This window comes from Theropithecus gelada, chromosome 7b (genome assembly GCF_003255815.1).
Source record: "Theropithecus gelada isolate Dixy chromosome 7b, Tgel_1.0, whole genome shotgun sequence".
NCBI classification, from domain to species: domain Eukaryota; kingdom Metazoa; phylum Chordata; class Mammalia; order Primates; family Cercopithecidae; genus Theropithecus; species Theropithecus gelada.
Window position 1 is genome coordinate 2,207,911 of NC_037675.1, and position 26,849 is coordinate 2,234,759.

General features: G+C 38.8%; 1 protein-coding gene and 1 pseudogene across 3 annotated transcripts in view; one reads left to right on the forward strand and one right to left on the reverse strand.

Moving 5' to 3' along the window:
* The window catches only part of BTBD1 (BTB domain containing 1), a 60,708-nt gene that overhangs the window by 16,778 nt on the left and 17,081 nt on the right, over positions 1–26,849 (forward strand). For both annotated transcript variants that reach the window (XM_025391393.1, XM_025391395.1), the window contains exons 2-4: positions 2,522–2,678; positions 9,243–9,348; positions 17,559–17,756. In XM_025391393.1, coding sequence (XP_025247178.1) covers positions 2,522–2,678; positions 9,243–9,348; positions 17,559–17,756 — 461 coding nt within the window. The remainder of the gene's footprint in view (positions 1–2,521; positions 2,679–9,242; positions 9,349–17,558; positions 17,757–26,849) is intronic.
* On the reverse strand, positions 14,491–17,492 carry LOC112628527 (annotated as a pseudogene). The gene is made up of 2 exons (XR_003120438.1): positions 17,455–17,492; positions 14,491–15,209 (listed from the first exon to the last, which is right to left on the reverse strand). The product of XR_003120438.1 is annotated as a fatty acid-binding protein 5 pseudogene (transcript).

The following is a 26,849-nucleotide window of genomic DNA, read 5'->3' on the forward strand; positions in this document are numbered from 1 at the left end:
TAATCCTACCACTTTAGGAGGCCAAGGCAGGTGGATCACCTGAGGTCAGGAGTTCGAGACCAGCCTCTCCAACATAGTGAAACCTCATCTCTACTAAAAATACAAAAAATTAGCCAGGTGTGTTGGCGGGCGCCTATAATTCCAGCTATTCGGGAGGCTGAGGTAGGAGAATCACTTGAACCTGGGAGACGGAAGTTGCAGTGAGCTGAGGGCACGCCATTGTACTCCAGCCTGGGCAACAAGAGCAAAACTCCATCTCAAAAAAAAAAGAAAAAGAAATAATGGTTCTTCTTTTTTATTTTTTATTTATTTGTTTTTTTGAGAAGGAGTCTTGCTCTGTTGCCAGGCTGGAGTGCAGTGGTGCAATCTCGGCTCACTACAATCTCTGCCTCCCAGGTTCAAGTGATTCTCCTGCCTCAGTCTTCTGAGCAGCTGGGATTACAGGTGCACGCCACCACATTCGGCTAATTTTTGTATTTTTAGTAGAGATGGCGTTTCACATGTTGGCCAGGATGATTTCGATCTCCTGACCTCGTGATCTGCCCACCTTGGCCTCCTAAAGTGCTGGGATTACAGGCGTGAGCCACTGCACCTGGCCGAAATAATGGTTCTTAATGCCGTACTTCTCCAGTAGCCTCAGCTATCTTAAGTGTAGCTGAGAACTGGGCAGTAAGCACAAGGGTTTCTGAGGAGCCACAGAAAGAGACCTAAAGATGATATGCACAAGTTCAAGTATAGTTTAACAAGAACCACCCAGGTCTTCACTGAGAATCTTAGCTTTTTCTCATTTCTTTTTTTTTTGGTTGTTTTTAATTTTATTATTTATTTATTTTTGAGACGGAGTCTAGCTCTGTTGCCCATGCCAGCATGCAGTGGCACAATCTCGACTCACAGCAACCTGTGCCTCCCAGGTTCAAGCGATTCTCCTGCCTCAGCCTCCTGAGTAGCTGGGATTACAGGCCTAGCTAATTTTTGTATTTTTAGTAGAGACTGGGTTTCACCTTGATGACCAGGCTGGTCTCGAACTCCTGACCTCAGGTGATCCACCTGCCTCAGCCTCCCGAAAGTGTTGGGATTACAGACGTGAGCCACCGTGCTCGGTCTGGTTTTTTTATTTTATTTTATTTTATTTTATTTTATTTTATTTTATTTTAAGTTCCAGGGTACACGTGCAGGATGTGCAGGTTTGTTACATAGGTAAACATGTGGCAATGTGGTTTGCTGCACCTATCAACCTATCAACCTGTCACCTGGGCATTAAGCCCAGCATGCATTAGCTATTTATCCTGATGCTCACCCTCCCCCATTTTTCTCAGTTCTATAAAACTGATTTATCTCTCGACCTACCAGTTAGAAGCAGTAAACTAGGAGGAAGGCAACATTGGGCTGCTAGATAATATTTTTAGAGAAAAATTTGACCTAAATACTACAAAGTACATAGCAAGATGGAGTCATTTAATATATTACTAAGTTGCTTTATTCCTCCCAAGCCACAGTACTCTAATCTGTGGTCATTATGCTAATTCTGGGATAACGATGGAAGGTTAGAAGATGCGCAGAATAAGAAGGCACTGTCATCAAGAAATCAATGAATATTTTAACACTTAGAGATGCAATTTTAGCCACCTGCAGATTTACTTAAGTGAACATCTTTTGATGAGGGAAAGATAAGTGAACCACTGTTGTCCTAAGGAGCAGTGGGGTACTAGAAAGAACTCTGAGGATGGCTTGGAGACATAGATTTGTCTCATGATTAAGTAATAATATTAATAATCCTCAGGATTAAGTAAGAATAAAATGAGATGATGTATGTGCAAATGCCCTGTAGATTGCAAAGACTGATGCAGATTTATTTTTATTTTCAATAGTTTTTTAGGAACAGGTGGTTTTTTATTACATGGATAAGCTCTTTAGTGGTGATTTCTGAAATTTTGGTGCACTTGTCACCTGAGCAGTATACACTGTACCCAGTATGTAGTCTTTTATCCCTCACTCCCCTCCCACCCTTCCCCCCGCGAGTCCCCAAAGTCCATTATATCATTCTTATGCCTCTCTGTTGTGATACTGATTTCAGATTATTTTTCAGTTTGCTCATTATGTTTTAAAATATTCTCCCAGCACTTCGGGAGGCTGAGGTGGGAGGATGGCTTGAGCCCAGGAGTTTAAGACCAGTCTGGGCAATACGGTGAAACCTGTCTCTACAAAAAATAAAAAATTAGCCAGGTGTGGTGGTGCAAACTTGTAGTCCCAGCTATTTGGGGAGCTGAGGTGGGAGGATGGCTTGAGCCAGAGAGGTTGAAGCTGCAGTGAGCCATGCACTGCAGCCTGGAATCGATCAAGACCCTGTCAATGGATGGATGGATGGATGGATGGATGGATGGATGGGTGGGTGGATAGATGGATGGGTAGATGAAAATATAAAATAATAAAAATATAAATATTCCTCAGAAATTTAACTTTGATTGATTGCTTATCTAAAACATTACTGATCATCTCTACAAATGTGCCAATTGCTTTCCAGATTTCTATATTCAGATGAAGTTCAAATTGGTCCAGAAACAGTTATGACCACTCTTTATACTGCCAAGAAATATGCAGTCCCAGCCTTGGAAGCACACTGTGTGGAATTTCTCACCAAACATCTTAGGGCAGATAATGCCTTTATGTTACTTACTCAGGTAAGTAAATGTAGCTAAGGTATGTATCATTGTAGTTTTAAAATTTTGAGTAAACTATATATGGGTGTTTAATATTTCCTGGAGAATTCTAGATTATAATTGTAAAGTATATATTATTATTTTTATAATACAAATTGGGGAAATATATCAGATCCGTAAGATTTTAGAATTGAAAAGTGTGTTAGAGGCCATGCACGGTGGTTCATGCCTATAATTCCAAGATTTTGGGAGGCTGAAGCAGGTAGATCACTTGAGGTCAGGAGTTCAAGACCAGCCTGGCCAGCATGACCCCATCTCTACTAAAAATACAAAAATTATCCTGGCATGGTGACATGGGCTTGTAATCCCATCTATTCAAGAGGCTGAGGCAGAAGAATTGCTTGAATCAGGGTGGCGGGGTGGACATCCTGGGAGACAGAGCGAGACTCCATCTCCAAAAAAAGCATATTAGAGTTAATACAGTGCTGGATCATATAGGTGAAGAAGCTGAAGCCATATATATATATATATAAAAATAAAAGTGGGGTATTGTGATTCAAGGTTAGATAGCTATTTAGGATTGGAGTTGAGATTGAGATCCAGTATTGTTTCTGCTTATGATTGAGAGTATGATAGCATGAAATTTTATGAATGTCTTCGTTCTCAAATTTTGCTGGATCTGGAATAAAGATGGAATATTTCAAGTCCTGAAAAGTTCTAAGATTAATGATCTTTGGACCTGTAATCTGGAAACTTGCTGATCCACTCCTAGAGGAGTTAAAGTTTTAGGTTTATATGAAATATTCTTTTTCTGACATTTTTAAGTTTTCACTAAGTATGGGATCCATATAGAAAACTACATAGATTGTGGCTGAGTATGGTGGCTCAAGCCTTTAATCCCAGCACTTTGGGAGGCCAAGGTGGGCGGATCACTTGAGGCCAATAGTTCGAGACCACCCTAGCCAACAAGGCAAAACCCAGTCTCTACTAAAAACACAAAAATTAGCCGAGCATGGTGGCGCATGCCTGTAACCCCAGCTACTTGGGAGGCTGAGTTAGGAGAATCATTTGAGCGTGGCAGGTGGAGGTTGTAGTGAGTCGAGACTGCGCCATTGCAGTCCAGCTTGGGTGACAGAGGGAAACTCTGTCTCGAAAAAAGAAAATTACACGTATTCTGAGTGTATAGTCTAATGAATTTTTACAAACTGAACACAACTGTGGAACCTTTAACCAGTCCTTAACATATAGTATTTAGCATTTGTTATATGTGTGTAATCTGAGCTTTATACTTTGTATATAAACAGTTTTTTTCTTTTTAGACAATGTTGTAATCCTATGTAAAAATTGTTTTTAAAATTCTAAGGTGATAAAATACCCCATTTGATATTAGTACTGGAAATAATCATTGATGGCCCCTAGCTCAACCCTCTCATTTTACAAATGAGAAAATTAAAACCTGGGGTAATTAACTGACTTTCCAAACCCTCATAGGCCGGATAGGGCCATGCCCAGAGCTCTTGTTTCCCAGTTCAGTGTTCATTCTATCATTTAGAAAATGTTTGGTACCAGCCGGGCACGGTGGCTCATGCCTGTAATCTCAGCACTTTCGGAGGCCGAGGCGGGGAGATCACGAGGTCAAGAGATCAAGACCATCCTGGCCAACATAGTGAAACCCCGTGTCTACTAAAAATATAAAAATTAGCTGGGCGTGATGGCAAGTGCCTGTAGTCCCAGCTACTCGGGAGGCTGAGGCAGGAGAATTGCTTGAACCTGGGAGGCAGAGTTTGCAGTGAGCTGAGATCACACCACTGCACTCCAGCCTGGCGACAGAGTAAAACTCCGTCTCAAAAAAAAAAAAAAAGAAAATGTTTGGTACCTTTTAAAAACATCTTCTGTCATTAAGTATTTGTAGTTACAGAAGAAAGAACATTATGATGTCATCTCTTCTTGGACGTAATTATAGAACTCCATGTATGCCAGACACCAAATTATCCCCTTTACCTATATTTTAGCACTTACTCCTCACTATGATGCTGTGATGATGTAGTTTAATATTATTATCCCTTTTTTTCTTTTTTCTTTCATTTTTGAGGCAGAGTCTCACTCTGTTGCCCAGCCTGGAGCGCAGTGGTGCAGTTTGGCTCACTGCAGCCTCCACCTCCCAGGTTCAAGCAATTCTCCTGCCTTGGTCACCCGAGTAGCTGGGATTACGGGGGCACACCACTACGCCCGGCTAATTTTTTAATTTTAGTAGGGACAGGGTTTTACCATGTTGGCCAAGCTGGTCTCGAACTCCTGACCTCAAGTCATCCACGCACCTTGGCCTCCCAAAGTGGTGGAATTACAGGCATGAGCCATCATGCCTCGCCTGTTATCTCCTTATCCCCTTTTTAAAGATCAAAAACGGAAGCTTACAGAAGTTAACATCTTATTACTAGACAGCAGTGGTAAAACTAAGGTCTCACCTAAAATCAACAGTTGTTCAGGTTTAGTGATACTGATAATAGCAGAATGTACTGGGAGATAATTGTATGCCAGGCACCTTTCTCAGCACTTTGTGTACATTAATTCATTTAATCCTCACAATAACTTCATGAGGTGTAGGTTTTCAAAGTAAAGATTTTCTTATTATCACCATTTTTAAGTAAGGAAATTGAGGCACAGAGAGGTGAAGTAACTTGACCAAAGTCATATAACTAATAAGTGATATCTCTATTTTTTCCTCTTTTGAATCTGTGATTAAAATCTAGTAAATAAGTTGATACTCATGAGATTCTTTATTGTCCAAGCAGTTTTAATGCATGTAGAGACGATCACTTAACTACTTGTATTTTAAAGGTGAGATATAAATTCAGAAACCAATAAACTAAACTTTGGCAGTTAAAATGCAGATTTTGGTTCAGTAGGACCAGAATAGGGCCCCAGAGTACATTTCTAACAGGCATTCAGATGACACCAGTGTTTCTGGAGCACATTTTGAGTAGCAAGGGTTAACAGGTGTCACTATGAGAAAAAAAGAACTTTTCAATATCTTGTTGGTCTGAGATTCCAATATTACATTACATTTTTCACTGGTGGGGTCATGCGAATTAGCCCATGAATTGTCATGTGAAACTTCTTGTTCCTGCCAAGTGAGTCATTTGAATTGAGCATGTTCATTTACTTAAGAGGGCTTTTGCAAGCTTCTCTCTAAAACAAAGTGCCAGTATACTGTACCAGCATGATTTATAGAGGGAAAAACACTTTTTATGAAGTGTTATCAGAGGTAATGCCAAAATCAAAGTCAGTTTTGAGAAAATTTATTTTACCCTAAATAGCGGCAATAGATTCCATAGGAAATTTGATATTGCCTGTGTAAGGAGTGATAGACATTTTTTACCCTGAATAAGAAAACTTTTATAAAAAATTGTTTTTCCTAGAGTGAAAGATAAATTTTTATATAAACACCAACTAAAAATATAGTTGAGTTGGCCAATTAAAGTATCTGTTGAGGCTGGGTGCGGTGGCTCATGCTGCAATCCCAGCACTTTGGGAGGCCAAGCCGGGCAGATCACGAGGTCAGGAGATCGAGACCATCCTGGCTAACACGGTGAAACCCCGTCTCTACTAAAAATACAAAAAAAATTAGCCGGGCGAGGTGGCGGGTGCCTGTAGTCCCAGCTACTTGGGAGGTGAGGCAGTAGAGTGGCGTGAACCGGGGAGGCGGAGTTTGCAGTGAGCCGAGATCGTGCCACTGTACTCCAACCTGGGCGACAGAGCAAGACTCTGTCTCAAAAAAAAAAAAATCTGTTGATATTAGAATTTCACTTTATAAAAATGTATTGCTTCATACTTTGAAAATGTATAACTGTGATCCTAGACTAGATCGTGTAATAAAAGGAAAAATGTTATTAAAAAACATTGTTGGGCCGGGCATGGTGGCTCACGCCTATAATCCCAGCACTTTGGGAGGCCCAGGTGGGCGGATCACCTGAGGTTGGGAGTTCGAGACCAGCCTGACCAACATGGAGAAACCCTGTCTCTACTAAAAATACAAAAAAATTAGCTGGATGTGGTGGCGCGTGCCTGTAATCCCAGCTACTTGAGAGGCTGAGGCAGGAGAATTGCTTGAACCTGGGAGGCAGAGGTTGCGGTGAGCCGAGATCGTGCCATTACACTCCAGCCTGGGCAACAAGAGCCAGACTCTGTCAAAAACAAAAAAAACAAAAAAGAACAAAAAAAACCCCGAAAACAACAAAAAAGAAACGTTGGGGCAAGTGACAAAACTGAAATACAGCCAGTGGATTAGATAAAGATACTGTTTTGATATTAAATTTATCAAAGTTAATTACTGTGATTATGTAAGAGAATATCCTTAATCTTAGGAAATTTAAGAGTAAAAGCCCTCCAAGCCTGGTGGCTCACGCTAAAAATCCAGCACTTTGGGAGGCCGAGATGGGCGGATTGCTTGAGCCCAGAAGTTGTAGACCAGCCTGTGCAACATGGTGAAACCTCGTCTCTATTAAAAAATACAAAAGCCAAGCACAGCGGCCATGCCTGTAATCCCAGCACTTTGGGCAGGTAGATCGCTTGAGGTCAGGAGTTGGACACCAGCCTGGCCAACACGATGAAACCCCATCTCTACTAAAAATTCAAAGATTAGGTGGGTGTGGTGGCATGCGCCTGTGGTCCCAGCTACTCAGGAGGCTGAGGCAGGCGAATCCCTTGAACCTGGGAGGTGGAGGTTGCAGTAAGCCGAGATTGTGCCACTGCACTCTAGCCTGGGTGACAGTGAGACCTTGTCGCCAAAAAAGAGTAAAGGCCATGATTTATGCAACTTACTGTCAAATAGTTTAGTCTCTCCTCCCAGATAGATGTATATACATATATATATGGAAAAAAAGTAATAAATGAGGCAAAATGTTAAATAATATTTAAATAGATAAATCTGGATAAAGGGTATATGGGTTTTCTTTGCACTATCTTTACAACTTTTCTGTAAATTTGAAATTCCAAAGTATTTGTGTGTCTAAACAAAAAAGGTACAGTTAAAAAAAAAAAAAAGAAGGAAATTCCGAATGAAAATCACTTTGAGGGAAAATTGCATGAGATAGATTTAATATTTATTAATACAAATTTTTTCCTTAGTGCCAAAATTATTTAAAATTTGACAAAGCAAATTATTGTAAACAGGCTCAGTGTATAATCTAGGGAAGTGCATTTTCAAATATATTCGAGTATTCTATACATATTTTATATTATGTGTAAATGTTTTAAATTTAAAATATATATATATAAATTTAAAAATATATTTAAATTAAAAAAATCTACAGCCAATGTGTTTAATGTTTTCTTCTCTCCCCCATAAAACACATAACTGTTTAGATATTTATCAGTTGTTCAGTAGTATCTGAATTATTGGATACTTTAAAATGAATTTTACTTTAAAATTAAATGAAGAGTCATCAGTCATGCCAAATAATTAGTGTCATTTATGATATGATTAATTAATTGGTAGTATTCTCAGAAGGTTTCTACCCAACCCAACATAAATACCTTTTGGGCATTTAGTATTTGCCCATCCTCTAAAATGTAAAGAGAACTGACCCCAGGCCAGAATGAAAGGCTGGTCATTGGCATGCTTATCATCATACCTCCTTTTTCAGTGTTTTGGCTTTTTAAAAACCTTGCTTCAATTTGACTTGGACTCCCCCTGCATATAGACTTTTTTTTTTTTTTTAATTATAACATACATATTGATAAAAGCACATATTGTAAGCTTGACTTCTAACATCTTAAAGCCAAAATTAGTTCTTCTGGAATTATACAGTACATATTCTTGCTTATTATATATTCTGGCTTTTTTGCTCATCATTAGGTTTGTGTGGTTTGTTTATATTGGTTTGTGTAGTTGTAGATTGTTCATTCTCATTGTTGTATAATATTCCATCATGTGAATTTATGTATTTGTTCTTGTGTTATTAGACCTAATTTTGCTTAGGTTCCCAGAGCTCTCATGCTCTAAAATTCTTGTACCCTATTTTCTCCTCAAAATCAAAACAGGCAATGGAAGAGAAAATCTGATATTTGTACTGTTGTGCTTGACAATTGATATTATAGTTTAGTGAAAAGACTATAAGATTCAAGTCCTAGCTTTGCAACGTATTTAACTAGATGATCCTAGGCAAGTCACTGTACCTCTCCGAACCTCTGAAAATGGGATAATAATGTAAGCCTTATCTAACATAAAGGGTTCATTAAGGATCAGAATAAGTAATGTATAAGAAAATAGGCTGTATACACACACACACACACACACATATAAGCGCACACACACACATACAAGCACACAAAAATAAAAATAACAGGATTGGTATTGGTAATGTGAATTTGTTCTTATCTCAGCAGGGCATTTGTATTTTTAGCTTTTCATTTCTGATTGTAGAATGAAAAGTTTTAAGAATATGTAAACATTATCACTGTATTTCAAGTAGATATTTTTACATAATTAGCAGTTATAACTGTTGACAATGTTAACTTCAAATATGTACAGCCTGAAGGTAAAATAACTGTGAAAGTTGAATAACTATCTCTTTATATGTTTAGGCTCGATTATTTGATGAACCTCAGCTTGCTAGTCTTTGTCTAGATACAATAGACAAAAGCACAATGGATGCAATAAGTGCAGAAGGGTTTACTGATATTGATATAGGTAAGTTCACTATGAAGTAAATTGTTATATTTTAAGTACAGTTAATGCCTTACTTGTCAGCCTTGTTGGAGAAGGAGCTATTTTTAAATTAGTGGCTTTCCCAAATGATTGAAGTCTCTCTGAGAGTGTTGCTTTCTTTTGTTTTAGGGAAAATATTTCTAAAAGTCTTATCTACCTCATTGCCTGTTAAAAGATTTCAAATCAAATATTCATTGAATGCTCACCATATGCATGGCATTATTCTAGGGTCCACAGGAAATATAAAAAAGAGTAAGAGGCGAGTAGTCTTGTTAAGGAAACGTCTAATTGGAGAATCAAGGAACAAATATTTGAAAATTAAGATTTAAAACGCTAATAGAAGAGAGGGCATTAATACCTGGGTGATGAAATGGTCTGTACAGCAAATGCCCATGACACAAGTTTACCTGTGTGACAAACCTGCACATGTACCCCTGAACTTAAAAATAAAAATTAAAAAAAACAAGAGAGGGCATATGGTAAAACGTGATTTCTGTCTTTTCTAAATTAGATATGTAGAAAATAATTACTATGCAAATTCAGAAAATGGAGTGATTACTTCAGATCACAGTAGTGTTAGGAAAATTTTGACAGAGGAGGTTCTGATATGAGCCTTAAGGAATGGATAGTACAGTAGGTCCTTGAATAATGTTGTTTCATTATAATGTTGATAAGAAAAACGTGGACTCCTGTCGGGAGGCCACTATCTATAGAGTTTACATCTTCTCCTATATCTTCGTGGTTTTCTCCAGGCACTCTAGTTTCCTCTCACATCCCAAAGATGTGCATGTTAGGTTCTTTGGTATGCCTAAATGGCCTCAGTCTGAACGAGAGTGTGAGTGTGCCCTGTGATGAAATGACGTACTATGTGGGATTGGTTCTTGCCTGTACCAAGCCACTGACAGATGTGTTAAAGTAAGAAGTTAAAGCTACAGCCACCTGAGACTCTGAACTGGAATAAGTGGATTGGAAAATGATTTATCAAGTAAAAATTTGTAAAGTATATGATAATCATACAAACGTTTGATGATAAATGACATAGTATGAAAGTGCTGGGAAAGCCCACTATGTGACTTGCTTTTGAACTGCGTTGTGTGGGAGGTGCTCCTCAAAATTTTCACTTTGTAAACGTTTACTTCTGGATTTAACCCACCACTGCTATAACCACTGTCACTCACCGATTCACCAAAAATTGGGTAAATTATTATCTTTCTTGTCTTTATTAATCTTTCTTAAATGTATGTATAGCTCACATTTGTTTCACTGTTTAATTTAGAAGTGCTTTGAGTATTTAGAAGCTTGGTGGTATTTTTGTGACCAGAAATATGCCATAAAAACTTAACTTAACTGTTTATATCAGCTCATCAGAAAGCAACGGTAAAATTGCTTTCATTAGACATTGTTTCATTTGAAGTCACAGTTTCCAAGAACCCATACGTTGAGGACTTACTGTATTGGATAATGGAGAGGGGAGGGCATTAGGGGCAAGTGGAACCTCAGGTATAAATGAGGAAGGAGATGCAAGGCAGGTTAAACCCAGGTGATAGAGGACCATCTAATGATAGGCTAATGATGTACATTTTGTCTTGTAGGAGAGTAGAGAGATCTAATCCAGGCCCATGGCTTTAAATACTATCTTTATGATGATAACCCAAAATATGTATCTTCAATCCCTGTCTTCTTCTTGGCTACAAACTCATATACCCAACTGTCTACTTGACATCCTTATTTGGAGATTTTATAGGCATTTGAAACAGAACAGCCAAAGGAGAACCATTGATTCCCCTCACTGTCTGTTAGGTCTCTTCTGTTCCTTTCAAACTCTTTTCAGTCTTCCTTAGCAACACCACCATGAACCTGATTGCTTGGGCTAAACACTCCAGTTATTCTTTATTATTCTTTCTCATACCCCACATGTGGTCTTATCAGCAGATGCTCATGGCTCTACTTTGAATATGTATCCTGAATCTGACCACTTCTTACCATATCCATGGCTACCACGTAGTCTAAGCCACCATTCTCTTTTACCTGGAGAATTGCAGTGGTCTCTTGTCATCTGTCCTTTCATCCAGGCTTGCTCCCATACACTCCATTCTCTACATGGCAGCTAGAATGATCTTTATAAGTAAAAAATCAGGCCATATAACTTCCTTGCTTCCAGTGTCTTCCCACTGCCATTTGCATAAAATTTAAATTCCTTATCAAAGCTCACAGGACCCTGTAAAATCAGACCTTGTATTTGTCAGGGTATATTAGTCTAGGCTGTGGTAAGAAATAGACCCAAAAGTGCTACTGGCTCAAACACAAAAGAAGTTGATTTCACACTCATATAACAGACCAAGGGAGTATTATAGTCAATAGGTAGTTCTCTCTTGTTGTTCTGTCATTCGCTGGAGCCTAGCTGTTATCTGTGTTTTGCTGGCAGATGGGAGAAAGTGTGGATAGGGAAAATACCCACATATTAAAAGCCTTGACCCTGATATAGCACCTATATTTTCACTGTTATTTTATTGGTCCCATTCAGTTGCAAGATCTCACCTAACTTTTAGGGAAGCCAGGAGATGCAGACTAGTCACACCTCATGAAGAAGAGAAAACATCTTTGGTAAACAGCTAGAAGTCACTACCTACATCTGACTTTGTCTCCTACCATTCTCTCCCTAATTCAAGTCCCATATATGCTGGCTAGGATTATTTATATTCCATTCTTTTGTATTTGCTATTCCTTGTGATTAGAATCCTTCTCCCCCTGAATCTTTGCATCTCAGATTAAAGGAGACCTGAGACTTCAGACCTACTTAATTAGATACCGTGTTCCCCTAAGCAATCTCTGTTGCATTACTCTTACTCTTGATTTAATTTCCTTGTAATACACATTGCTCTCAAAGTCTTATCTAGGTATTTGTCTCTGTGTGTGTATATATATATGTTGATTGTCTACTTTTCTCTCCTAGATTGTAAACTCCTTGAAGGCAGGGACTTTGTCTTGTGTACAAGTGTATCACTAGCACCAAAGACAGAAGAATATAGTACATGTTCAGCTGATATTTGTTGATCAACTGGACTGACTGGCTGTGTCTAGAATAATGCCTTTTCTTCCCATCTTGGCTGGCTCTCACGCAGTCTTAAGATCCTGGCTAATATAACACTTCCACATGACTTATTTTTTGAGAGCTGATACCCCACCCTCCTCCATGATGCTTGGTATATTCCTCTGTTCTAACATCCTGTTGTTCGTTTGTATATTGCACAGTACCTTGGGAACAAATAATACACTGCTTATAATATACTGAAGGACAGGGACTAAACACCCGCATGTGGTGTCTGTTGAGTTACTGGATATTTGAGAGCCCTAAACACTGCCCAAGTTGTTAATGAAACATTACGTAATCCTAATTTCCTTCCTGTTAGGGGCTGTCAAATGCTTCATTTGTTCTTCAGTCTGTTCTCATTTGAAGTTTTACTGCTTGCATCTGGGTAACATACACCTTATAAATAGCTCTTAAATTATGCATGCCGTTGGAGCCTGCTAATCTTGAAGTATGTGCCTTGTACAGGGTAGAAGCCCAATAAATATTTGGTCATTTGATTTGACTCACAGTTGTTTATATGAAAATTCAGTATTGTGTTACATCTATGAAACAATCTGCTGTGTTTTTCTGATCTTTATTAGGTTCTCAGCTTTAACTTCTTACTTTAACACATCTGCCAGTAGAAGACCTATGTGTTTGTCTTTCTACCCCATCGACTAGTTTGTTTCAAATGTACTTGTTAAAAATTGGTAATTAAAAAGCATTTTTTATTAATGTTGTTATTATTATTATTTTGGTAGAGAGGGGGTTTCACCATGTCGCCCAGGTAGGTTTCGAACTCCTGGGCTCAAGCCATCTGCCCGCCTCAGCCTCCCAAAGTGCTGGGATTACAGGTGTGAACTATTATGTCTAGCCCCAGAAAATGGTAATTCAAGAGAAGACTGGGAACTGAAAGAAAGGGCTGGCCTTAGGAGCTTTTTATAGCAGTCTTATATTCTCAGGATGTTTTTTCTCCTCTGGGATTTGAATATGTATTCTGGAGGAAGAGATACAGTTTCTTACAGCCTTTTGCTAAAGGAAGAAGATAATTTATCATGTTGATAGAACAAAATGAATTTACACCAAGGGTAGTATGATGTGCTTTTTTTTTAGTAATAAAGGTTATGTGTTTATCTCTGCAGAAGTTGTTAGCATACCAAGTGGAGACATGTAGGTTCAAAGTCTTCTGGTTTTCCATCAAATGGTTAAATATTGTCATCACTGTATATTCTTAATCCGACAAGTATTGTGGCATATTGATTGCTTTTAATTTACTTGTGAAAGGGCTTCCTGGTGCCATAGTTTATAGTCATCCGCTTAGCTACAATAAGAGATACTAAAGTTTGATTTTTTAAAAAAAAATTATGTGTAACCAGTTTATTTTTAACATGTTATTAAAATCTGGGACTTTGATACCTTTGCTAGGATATTACTTATGTTTGATATTAAGCAAATATTTGGCTCTTAGCATGTGTAGACCATTGCAGAAAAGTTTTTTTTTTTTGTTTGTTTGTTTTTTTGAGACAGAGTTTTGCTCTTATCACCCAGGCTGGAGTGCAATGGCGTGATCTCAACTCACTGCAGCCTCCGCCTCCTGAGTTCAAGCAATTCTCCTGCCCCAGCATCCCGAGTAGCTGGGATTACACAGGCGCCTGCCACCACGCCCAGCTAATTTTTGTTTTTTTTTTGTGGAGATAGGGTTTCATCCTGTTGACCGACCAGGGTGGTCTCGAACTCCTGACCTCAGGTGATCACTCGCCTCAGCCTCCCAAAGTTCTGGGATTATAGGAGTGAGCCACTGTGCCTGCCGCTATTGTAGAAAAGTATTTAAAGAAATGTTTATCTGTTATGTATTTCTGGATAATGTAATCATATTTAATGCTTTAATTGATTTCTGTTGTGTGTAAGTATAGCATACTCATTTTTATTTAAATTTAATATAAAGTATAACTATTAGATATTTCATAGAAGTGCCTATGTTATCTCGGTTCTTTAGAGATTTTTCCTATCCATCTAGAACTGTCCTTTTTTAGGAACTGGAGTATTTATTACTATTTTTTTATTAGCTCAAACACATTTATTTATTAACCAAAGGGATGATACTAATTAATCCAACACACTTCGAAATAGCTGCATGTAAAATGTTTGTGATAAAGATAATTGGACACAGTAATGAAAAGAAAAACAGTATGGAGATTTGCTCATTGAACTGAGCTTGGTCATTCTCTTAGTTAATTCCTGTCCAAAGTGATGATGGAATTTTTATTCTACTTTTTCATAGATCCTAGTACAGGTGACATTGTTTATGACACAGTCCACCACTAATTTCCCATCTTTCAATTTTCCTGTTATTGTGCTTTCCTTCCCATCACACTCCTGATGCAGAACCAATGCACCATCTGTAAAGTTGCAGACAGTCTGAGTTTTTCTGCCATCAGCTGTGGTTTCTTCAAACTTCCTTCCCAGGGTACAAGAAAACTGTGTTGTTTTCAAAGTGCTGTCAGTTTTTATGGTGAGGTTTTTGTCATAACAAGTGATGATACAATCTGGCTTGGCCATTGCGCCCATTTTGTGCAAAGCAATTCCCACTCCTAACTCGTTCATGTATTCATCAAAGCCTTTGCTGTCCACCAGGCGCCATCTTCCTTCCAGCTGCTGAACTGTGGCCGTGGTGGGCGTGGGTGGGCACAGGCAGGCAAGCAGGCGGGCGTGCAGAATGGGGTTGAAGTCGGCGTGGACAGCGTACTGTCGAACTGGGGTATTTATTTTGACCCTTTGAGAAATCTAAGACATATTTTATTTTACCTACCTATGTTAAACAATATATACCGAATATAATTTAGGATTCTCGCGATTATTAATACTAAGTATCAGTTGCATTAGTATTGTACAGTAAAACCCTCAGGTCTGTGAAGTGTTGTTTTTTTAAAAAAGCTCTATAAGACCCTTGATTGCTATTCTTTTCAAGTGCTTAATGTCTCCTTTTCACAAATTTCCTCTTTTCTCTATCCCTGTTGGATTGCAGTTTATCATTTCATTCTAGCATATTAGCGTCTAAAGCCCCTTTCTCTTCTGAACTTCTTGCTTCTGGGCTGCTAGAACTTAAAAGTAACTGAGCTTATTTTAATTTTGCCTATCATAAGAGGAAAAGGATTCTGAGTGAGGACCTGAGGTACAGACGTGACGTTTATACTTGGATGTCAAATAGGAATTTCAAACTTAGTATGTCTAAAATGAAACTTCAGCTCTTTCCCCACCCCAAACCTGCACCTTCTGTGATCTTTCCCATCTTAGTTGATGCCACCCTCATCCCTCCAGTGCATAAGCTATATAAACTACCCTCATCCCTCCAGTGCATAAGCTATATATAACTACTGTTGACTCCTCTCTTTAAGTCACACCTTACATCCAATCTGTTAGGAAATCTAATTGAATCTTCCTTCAGAATATATTCCAAATATGATCAGTTTCACCACTTCTACTCCTACCCCCCCTTGTCCAGGTCACCATCCCTGACCTGGATCGATGCGAGAGCCTCCAACTGATATTGTCTCCACTATAGCCTCTTCTCAACACAGAAGCCAGGGTGATCCTTTCAGAACATAAAATGTGACAACTCAGAACCCTCCAGGCATTCTCCATGTCACTCAGAGTAAAAGCCAAATGATCTACAGGGTGCTGCATGATTGCCCCTGCTCCCCACAGCCTCTGGCCTCCTTGCCTGCTATTCTTCCATCCTGCTCACTCCACTCCACTACGTTGGCCTCCTAACCATTCCTCAGATATGCCAGGCACACTGTCATATGAGAGCCTCTGTACATTTAGTCCTGGAATACTCTTCCTCTAGGTATCTATTTGGCTTACTCCCTCACTTCCTTCAAGTCTTGGCATAAATGAAGCCTGCCTAAACCACCCGATTTTATTTTATTTTTTGGCACAGTCTCACTTTGTTGCTTGGGCTGAAGTACAGTGGCATGATCATGACTCACTATAGCCTCAACCCCCCGGGCTCAAGTGACCCTGCTGCCTCAGCTTCCTGAGTAGCTGAGACTACAGTTGCATGCCACCATGCCTGGCTAATTTTTAAAAACTTTTTTGTAGAGATGAGGTCTCACTATATTACCCAGGCTGGCCTGAAACTCCTGGGCTCAAGCCATGCTCCCATCTCAGCCTCCCAAAGTGCTGGGACTGCATGCGTAAGTCGCCATGCCTGGTCCCTTCCTATTTTAAACTACATTTCTGATTCTCCTTAACCTGATGTATTTATCCACGTATATCATCTAAGATACTCTAATTTACTTGTGTTTATTTAATGTGTTTCTCCTCATTAGAATGTAAGCTCCGTGAAGGCAGGAATTTTTAACTTTTTGTTCAGTGACATATCAGTGCCAGCTGGGCGCAGTGGCTCACGCCTGTAATCCCAGCACTTTGGAAGGCCGAGGTGGGCAGATCGCTTCAGGTTGGAAGTTCGAGACCAGGCTGGCCAACATGGTGAAACTCTGTCTCTGCTAAAAATACAAAAATTAGCCAGCTGTGGTGGCCCATGCCAGTAATCCAAGCTACTCAGGAGGCTGAGGCAGGAGAATTGCTTGAACCTAAGAGGCAGAGGTTGCATTGAGCCGAGACTGTGCCTCTGCACTCCAGCCTGAGCTACAGAATGAGACTCTATGTCCCCTCCCCCCGCAGAAAAAAAAAGATATATCAGTGCCTAATAGTACCTGGCACATAGTGAGTGCTTAATAATAAGTATTAATGAATGAATGAGTTATAATCTGTAGACTTTAAGAATTTATGTAATTAACTTGGAACCTTTTTCTGTGGCTTGTTAATCTTACTCTGGATAGTTGAGTTTACTTGATAAATGGCATAAATATATAAGGAGAGTACTATATCTAATATTGCATGTATGGTAAGTAATAAATTGATTGTTAAACTGATTTTTGTGGAACACTTCTGAGTTTAAGCCCATTAATTATTTGTATTTTAAAGTTTAAAGTCTGTAGTTTTAAGTGTCTAACCTATTTTTTGTTGAGATCTGAAAACTTAATATAACCATGTCTGTTGGTATTGGTTAGAGAGCTAAAGTATTTCTAATTGGGTTTATTTTGTATTTTGCCTGCAGATACACTCTGTGCAGTTCTAGAGAGAGACACACTCAGTATTCGAGAAAGTCGACTTTTTGGAGCTGTTGTACGCTGGGCAGAAGCAGAATGTCAGAGACAACAATTACCTGTGACTTTTGGGAATAAACAAAAAGTTCTAGGAAAAGCACTTTCCTTAATCCGGTTCCCACTGATGACAATTGAGGAATTTGCAGCAGGTAAGGGTATAAATTCACCAAAATCTATTTGAAACTGTTTTAATAGTCTGTCAGGGCTGGGCATGGTGGCTCACGCCTGTAATCCCAGCATTTTGGGAGGCCGAGGCAGGTGGATCACTTGAGGTCAGGAATTCGACACCAGCCTGGGCAATATGGTAAAACCCCGTCTCTACTAAAAATACAAAAAAATTAGGCATGGTGGCAGGCGCCTGTAATCCCAGCTATTTGGGAGGCTGAGGCAGGAGAATCGCTTGAACCCGGGAGACGAAGGTTGCAGTGAGCCAAGATCATGCCATTGCATTCCAGCCTGGGCGACAGAACGAGACTCCATCTCAAAAAAAAAAAAAAAAAAAAAAGGTTTATCAGTCTCCCTGTGCCAGAGAGGAAAAGAAGCTGTTATTTATTCAGTACTGATCACATGACAAACATATATGCAAGTGTATGATTTCATTTAAGCCTTTCAAAATTATATTATCCATATTGTGTAGGTTAGAGAAGTGAAGTTGGGAGAGGTTTAGTGCCTTGCCCCAGATTATGACAGATCTTTATGACTTTTTTTTTTTTTTGGAGACAGTCTCCTTCTGTTGCCCAGGCTGGAGTGCCATGGCACAGACACATTTCACTAAAGCCTCCACCTCTCAGGTTCAATCAATCCTCCCACCTCAGCCTCCCAAATAGCAGGGACTATAGGTGTACACTACATGCTCAGTTAATTTTTAAATTTTTTTTGTAGAGACAGGATCTCACCATCCTGTCTGGGCTGGTCTTGAACTCCTGGGCTCAAGCCTTCCAAAGTGCTGGGATTACAGGTGTGAGCCACCACACCCAGCCCCTGTTTGACTCTTAAGGTTGATGCTTCTGGTTAAAATCAGATCTGTTTTGAGTCTCCATGACCACTTATGACCACTTATGACCATATCATAATTGACTATTATCTGCCTTTAAATCATGGCCAGGTTGATTCAAAAGAAAGAAAAGTCTCGTGATTTATTTTTTATTTTTTATTTTTTTTGAGACAGTCTCCCTCTGTTGCTCAGGCTGGAGTGCGGTGGTGCGATTTCAGCTCACTACAACGTCCACTTCCCAGGTTCAAAACGATTGTCCCACCTCAGCCTCCTGAGTAGCTGGGATTACAGGTGTGCACCACCACAAGCTGGCTAATTTGTGTATTTTTAGTAGAGACAGGGTTTCATCATATTTGTCAGGCTGGTCTCGAACTCCTGACCTCAGGTGATCTGCCCACCTCGGGCTCCCAAAGTGCCGGGATTATAGGCATGAGCCACTGCGCCTAGCCCTCAATTTTTTAAAAAATAATTTCAACTTTTATTTTAGATTCAGGGGGTAACATATAGATTTGTTTCATGGGTATATTGTGTGATGCTGAAGTTTGAGGTACAATTGATCGCATCACTTAGGCAGTGATTAGTTTTTCAACTCTTTTTCCGCTTCTGTCCCTTCCTCTTTCCCCCTTTTTAACAGTGCTCAGTGGCTATTGTTTCCATCTTTATGTCCATTTGTATCCAATGTTTAGCTTCCACAAGTGAGAACATGTGGTATTTGGTTTTCTGTTTCTGCAGTAACTCACTTAGAGTAATGGCCTCTAGCTGCATCCATGTTGCTGCAAAAGGCATGATTTTGTTCTTGTTTATGGCTATGTAGTATTCTGTGGTGTGTGTGTGTGTCCATGGGTGCGTATGTATGTATCACATTCTCTTTACCCAGTCTACCACTGATGGACACCTAGGTTGAGTCAATGTCTTTGCTATTATGAGTAGTGCTGTGATGAACATATGAGTGCATGTGTCTTTTGGTGGAACAATTTATTTTCTTTTGGATATATAACCAGTAATGGGATTGCTGTGTTGACTGGTAGTTCTGTGTGTTTTTCTTTTCTTTTTTTTTTTTTTTTTTTTTGAGACAGAGCCTCACTCCAGGCTGGAGTGCAGTGGTACAATCTCAGCTCACTGCAACTTCCACCTCCTGGGTTCAAGCAATTCTCCCACCTCAACCTCCCAGGTAACTGGGACCGCAGACGCCCACCACTACGCTCAGCTACTTTTCGTATTTTTTGGTAGAGACGGGGTTTCGCCATGTTGGGCAAGCTGGTCTTGAACTCTTGACCTGAAGTGATCCACCTGCCTTGGCCTCCCAAAGTGCTGGGATTACAGACATGACCCACTGTGCCCGACCTTGGTAGTTCTGAGTTCTTTGAGAAATCTCCAGACTGCTTCCCACAATGGCTAAACTTGTCTATATTCCCACCATCAGTGAGTAAGAATTACCTTTTCTCTGTAGCCTCACCAGCAACTGTTTTTATTTATTTATTTTAGTAGGCATTCTGAGGAGTGAGGAGTGTGAGATGGTATCTCATTGTGGTTTTGATTTGCATTTCTCTGATGATTAGTGATGTTGAGCATTTTTTTCATGTTTGTTGGCTGCTTGTATGTCTTCTTTTGAGAAATGTCTTCATATTTTTTGGCCCACTTTTATGAGGTTTTTTTTTTTCCTTATTGAATTGTTAAAATTCCCTATAGCTCCTGGATATTTGACCTTTGTCAAACACATAGTTTGTGAATATTTTCTCCCGTTCTATAGGTTGTCCATTTGTTGGGTTGATAGTTTCTTTTACTGTGCAGAAGCTTTAGAAAGTTTAATTATGTCCTATTCGTCAGTTTTTGTTTTTGTTGCAATTGCTTTTGAGGACTTTGTCATAAATTATCTCCCAAGGTCAGTGTCCAGAGTGGTGTTTCCTAGGTTTTCTTCTAGGATTCTTACAATTTGAAGTCTTACTTTAAATCTTATCTTGAGTTAATTTTTGTGTGTGGTGAAAGGTGGGGGTCCAGTTTCATTCTTCAGCATATGGCTAGCCAACTATCCCAGTACCATTTATTGAATAGAGGGATCTTCCCCGTTGCTTATTTTTGTCAACTTTGTCAAAGATCAGATGGCTGTAGGTCTGCAGCTTTATTTCTGGGTTCTCTTTTCTGTTCCATTGGTGCATGTGTCTGTTTTTGTACCAATACCATGCTATTTTGGTTACTGTAGCCTTATAGTATAGTTTGAAATCCAGTGGTAATATGATGCCTCCAGTTTTGTTCTTTCTGCTTAGGATTGCTTTGGCTATTCAGGCTTTTTTTGTTGTTGTTGTTCCAGGTGAATTTTAGAATATTTTTCTAGTTCTGTGAAAAATGATGTTGGTCATTTGATAGAAATAGCATTAAATCTGTAGATTGCTTTGGGCAATACGGTCATTTGAATGATACTGAGTCTTCCAATCCATGAGCATAGAACATTTTTCCATTTGTTTGTGTCGTCTGTGATTTCCTCCAGCAGTGTTTTATAGTTCTCCTTGTAGAGATCTTTTACTTAGTAAAAATACATCTAACCAGGATGTATGGATGTAAAAATACCTGATAGAAATACATCTTAGAAATACATCTAACTAAGATGTATTTCTTTTTTGTGTGGACATGGTAAATGGGATTGCATTCATAATTTGGCTCTCAGTTTGAACGTTATTGGTATATAGAAATCATGCTGACTTTTGTACATTAATTTTATATTCTGAGGCTTTACTGAAGTTCTTTATCAGTTCCAGGAGCCTTTGGTGGAACTTTTTTTTTTTTTTGAGATGGAGTTTTGCTGTTTGTTACCTAGGCTGGAGTGCAGTGGCACGATCTCAGCTCACTGCAACCTCTGCCTTCCAAGTTCCAGAGATTCTTCTGCCTCAGCCTCCAGCTGGGGTTACAGGTGCTTGCCACCACCCCCAGCTACTTTTTGTATTTTTAGTAGAGACGGGTTTTCACCATGTTGGCCAGGCTGGTCTCAAACTCCTGACCTCAGGTGATCCACTTTGCCTCAGCCTCCCAAAGCACTGGGATTACAGGCATGAACCACCACACCCAGCCTGATGGAATCTTTAGAGTTTTCTAGGTATAGAAGCATATCATCTGTGAAGAGAGATAGTTTTGACTTCTTTTCTTATTTGGGTGCATTTTATTTCTTTTTCTTTCCTGATTGCTCTGGCTGGGACTACCAGTACTATGTTGAATAGGAGTGGTGAGAGTGAGCATCCTTGTCTTTTTCTAATTCTCAAGGGGAATGCCTCTAGCTTTTGCCCATTCAGCATGATGTTGGTTGTGGATTTGTCATAGATGGTTCTTGTTATTTTGGGGATATTCATTTGATGCCTAGTTTGTTGAGGGCTTTTATCATGAAGAGATGCTGGATTTTATAGAAAGCTTTTTCCATGTCTATTGAGACAACATATGGTTTTTATTTTTAACACTATTTCATGATTGTTGTGAATTGTATTACTTTTTATTTTTCGATTTTATTTTAGTTTTAGAGTGAAGTCTTCCTATGTTGCTCAGGCTGGCCATGAGCTTCTGGGCTTAAGTAATTCTTCCAGCTTAGCCTCTTAGCCAGTGTGCCTGGCTGAATTATATTTTATTATGCTTATTGGCCTTTTTATTTTCCTTTACATTATTCATGTCTTTTGTTGTTCTGTTGGTGTGTTCAAATTTTTGTTACCGGTTTATCTTACATTGATTCTTTGTATATTATATATTCCAGTTTTTCTTTCTGACTTATACTTGTTCCAATTTTCTCCAAGATTGTTTTTGTTTTTGCTGATAAGAATCAGTGTTTGGGTTTTTGTTAAACAAACTTTTGAAATTAAAGTTTAACATCCATATAGTAAAATGAACAAATAAAGTGAACATAACTCATTTAACTAATTTATCCTACCGTACTAGTACCCCAGAAGCCTTTGTCATGACCCTTTAAGTCACTAATCTCCCTCTGAAAGGTGACTACTTTGTCTTCTATAAATTAGTTGTGTCCATATTTAAACTTTATATAAAGGAAATCGTATATATGGTGTGTATTCTTTTATGTGTGGCTTCTTTCTCTTAACATTATGCCTGTTAGATACATCCATGTGGTTGAGTGTGGCAGTAGCTCATTCTTTTTCATTGCTTTGTAATATTCTGTCATATGACTGTGCCATGATTTATTTGTCCATTTTACTGTTGTTGGATATATGGATTGTTTCTGTTTGGGGGCCATTGAGGCCATTCTTGTACATGTGATTTGGTATACATATGTAAACGTTTCTGTTGGATATAGACGAGTGGAACTGCTAAGTCATGGAGTGTGCTGTGCATATGGTCAGCATTAGTAGATCCTGCCATCCTGCCAAACAGTCCCTTAAAGTGGTTGTAACACTTTATACTCATCAACAAAGCGAAGAGACATAAGAGTTCGTTCTGGTTGCCCACATCCTCTCCAGTACTTGGTATTGTCAGTTTTTGTAGTTTTAGCCATTTGTGTGGGTGTGAGGACGTATTTCATTGTGGTTTTAAGTTTCATGTCACAGCTGATTAATGATGTTGAATATGCCAATAGTTTTTTAATCCAGTCTGACAGACTTTGTCTTTTATCTGAACTGTTTGGTTCACTTGCATTTAATGTAAATTTGTGCAACGGATATATTTGGGTTTATGTTTACCATCTTGCAATTTGTTTTCACAAATTGTCACATCTATTTTTTGTTTCTTTTTTTTTCCTTTCTTGCTTTCTTTTAGAGGAACCAAGTTATTTTTATTATTATTATTTTTTTATTTTTTATTTTCTTTAGGTAATGATAACAGTTTTCCCCCTTATTCTGTGAATATAGTGAACTACATTAATTGATTTTCCAATTTAAACCTGTTTTGGATTCCTTACATAAATCAGACTTGGTTGTTATGCATTATCCTTTTTATATATTACTGGATTTAATTTGCTGAATTTTTTTTTTTTTTTTTGAGACGGAGTCTTGCTCTGTCACCCAGGCTGGAGTGCAGTGGCCGGATCTCAGCTCACTGCAAGCTCCGCCTCCCGGGTTCACGCCATTCTCCTGCCTCAACCTCCTGAGTAGCTGGGACTACAGGCGCCTGCCACCTCGCCCGGCTAGTTTTTTTGTATTTTTTTAGTAGAGACGGGGTTTCACCGTGTTAGCCAGGCTGGTCTCAATCTCCTGACCTCGTGATCCGCCCGTCTCGGCCTCCCAAAGTGCTGGGATTATAGGCTTGAGCCACCGCGCCCCGCAATTTGCTGAATTTTTAAAGTATTTTTATGACTACTGAATGAGAGAAATTAGTCTCTCTATATATTTTTTCTTGCAATGAAATTGTCAAAATTGTCTTCATACAAAAGTTAGAAATATTTCCTTTTTTCCCCCCCAGTGTTTAAGAGTTTATATTATTAATTTTCTCCGGGAACCAACTTCTGGCTTTATTAATTTTCTCTATTATAGTATGTTTTCCATTTCATTACTTTCTGCCTTTTTCTTTATTACTTTCTTCCTTTCCTTTCTTTGCTTTTAATTTGCTGGGGTTATTTTATTAGTCTTTGTGACTTTTTGAGATACTTAGAAGGTCAACCTGTATTCTTTTTGAATGCATATATTTAAGTCTGTATTTTTCCTCCCAGCACCCTTCACCGCCCAGTTTTTGATATGTGTATTTTCATTATCATTCAATTAAAAATTTTTAATTTTTGCTTTTTTTTTTTTCTTTGACTCATAGATTGTAGATAATTTCCAAATATTTGGGATTTCTTCTTATCTTGCTCTTGCTGATTTCTGGCTTAATTCCATTCTAGTCAGAAAATATATTCTGTATCATTTCAGCCCTTTGAAATTTGTTGATATCTGCTTTGGCCCAGCATATGGTAATTTTATTTATTTATTATTATTTTATTTTATTTATTTTTGAGACAGTGTCTTGCTCTGTCACCCGGGCTGAAGTACAGTGGCATGATCTCGGCTCACTGTAACCTCCGCCTCCTGGGGTCCAGCGATTCTCCTGCTTCAGCCTCCCAGGTAGCTGGGATGACAGGCACGCGCTGCCATGCCCAGCTAATTTTTATATTTTTTAGTAGCAACGGGGTTTCACCATGTTTGGCCAGGCTGGTCTCGAACTCGTGACCTCAGGTGATCCACCCACCACAGCCTCCCAAAATGCTAGGATTACAGGTGTGAGCCACCTCACCTGGCCCATACGGTAGTTTTAATAAGTATTCATGTATACTTGAGAAAAGTGTATTCTTATTTGTTATATGCAGAAAAACCTGAATAGTCCTGTATCTCTGCAACAAATTGAATACTATATCTATGAAAGGACTATATAGTAATAATCTTCAAATTTTCTATATATTTATCTATTGATTTGCTTTTTGTTTGTTCTATCAGTTACTAAAAGAAGTAGATTTAAATCTCAGGGTATGATTGAGAATGTGTTTCCTTTCGATTCCTTCAGTTTTCTTCTTTATTTTGAGACTATATCATTAGGTACATTCAAATTTAGGATTTTTTTTTTTATTGAATTTGCTTCTTTATCTTTACAATCTATCTCACTTGAAATCTAATTAAATTTCTTGTGGGTTTTTGTTTTTTATTTTTTTTGCGAAAGAGTCTCCCTCTGTCACCCAGGCCAGAGTGCAGTGGCACAGTCTTCGCTCACTGCAACCTCCACCTCCTAGGCTCAAGCAGTTCTCATAGCTGGAACTGCAGGCATGTACTACCATGCCCTGCTAAATTTTGTATTTTTAGTAGAGATGGGGTTTTGCCATGTTGGCCGGGCTAGCCTCGAGCTCCTGGCATCAAGTGATCAGCTCGCCTCAGCCTCCCAAAGTTCTGGCATGAGCCACCACGCCCGGCCTAAACTTCTTGTTTTAAAGTCTTTGTCTGATATTGGTATAGTTTCTCAAGGTTTTAAAAATTCTATGTCTTTCTCATCCTTTTACTTTTAGCCTTATGTTATTTTGACCATGTCTCTTGTAAGCTTCATTTTTTAAAAATTCAGTCTGAAAGACTTTGCCTTTTATTTGGAATATTTGATTCACTTTATACTTAATATGATTAATAGTCTATTAAACTTTCTTTCTTTTTTTTTTTTTGTAGACAGTGTCTCTTCTGTCACCCAGGCTGGAATGCAGTGGCATGATTTCAGCTCATTCCAGCGTCAACCTCCTGGGCTCAGGTGATCCTCCCACCTCAGCCTCCCTTATTAAAGAGTCTTTTATTATTATTTTAGTGGGTTGCCCTTGTTATTACAAGAATATATTCTTACTGATTTTTAAATTAAATCTTAAAAATTAAAATTTTTAGGTGGGGAACAGTGGCTCATGCCTTTAGTCCCAGCACTTTGGGAGGCTGAGGCGGGTAGATTGTTTGAGTCGAGTTCAAGGCCAGCCTCGGCAAAATGGGGAAACCCTGTCTTTACAAAAAAAAATTTAAAAATTTGCCTGGAGTGGTGGCACACACCTGTAGTCCCAGCTACCTGGGGGACTGAGCTGGGGATCACTAGAGCCCAGGAGTTCAAGGCTGCAGTTAGCCATGATCACACCACTGCTCTCCACACCTGGGCAACAGTGAGACCGTGTCTCTAAATAAATTAATTAATTAAATTAAAAAATTTTAATTAAAATTTTCCACACTATAATAAAGGCATTATTGATACTTTTGCTATATTTAACCTTCTCTAGCCTTTGGTGCTACTATTTCGTGTATTTTTATTTTTCATATGTTACAAAGCCCACAAAACATTATTTTTAAAGTCAATAATCATTTTGATTTGCCTATATATTTGCCCTTTCAGTTATCTTCATTTTTTTCTGTATGACCAGATGTGTGCTTCTATCTGGAAACATTTCTGTTAGCTTGAAAAATTCCCTTCAGTATTTCTTTTAGAACAGGCAGGATACTAACCAGATTCTCTCAACTCTTTTTTTTCTTTTGTCTAAAAACAGCTTTATCTTACTTTTTTTTTTTTTTTTTTTTTTTTTTTTAAAAAGAGATGAGGCCCTGCTATGTTGCCCTGGCTGGAGTGCAGTGGCTATTCACAGCCTCAAAATTCTGGCCTCAAACAATCCTCCCACCCTAGCCTCCTGAGTAGCTGAGACTAGAGGGGCACACCACTGAGCCCAGCTTGCCTTCGTTTTTGAAGGATATTTTTCTGGGTAGAAAGCTCCATCTTTCATTTGAATGCTATTCTATTCCTTTTTTTTTTTTTTTTTTTTTTTTTTTTTTTTTTTTTTTTTTTTTTT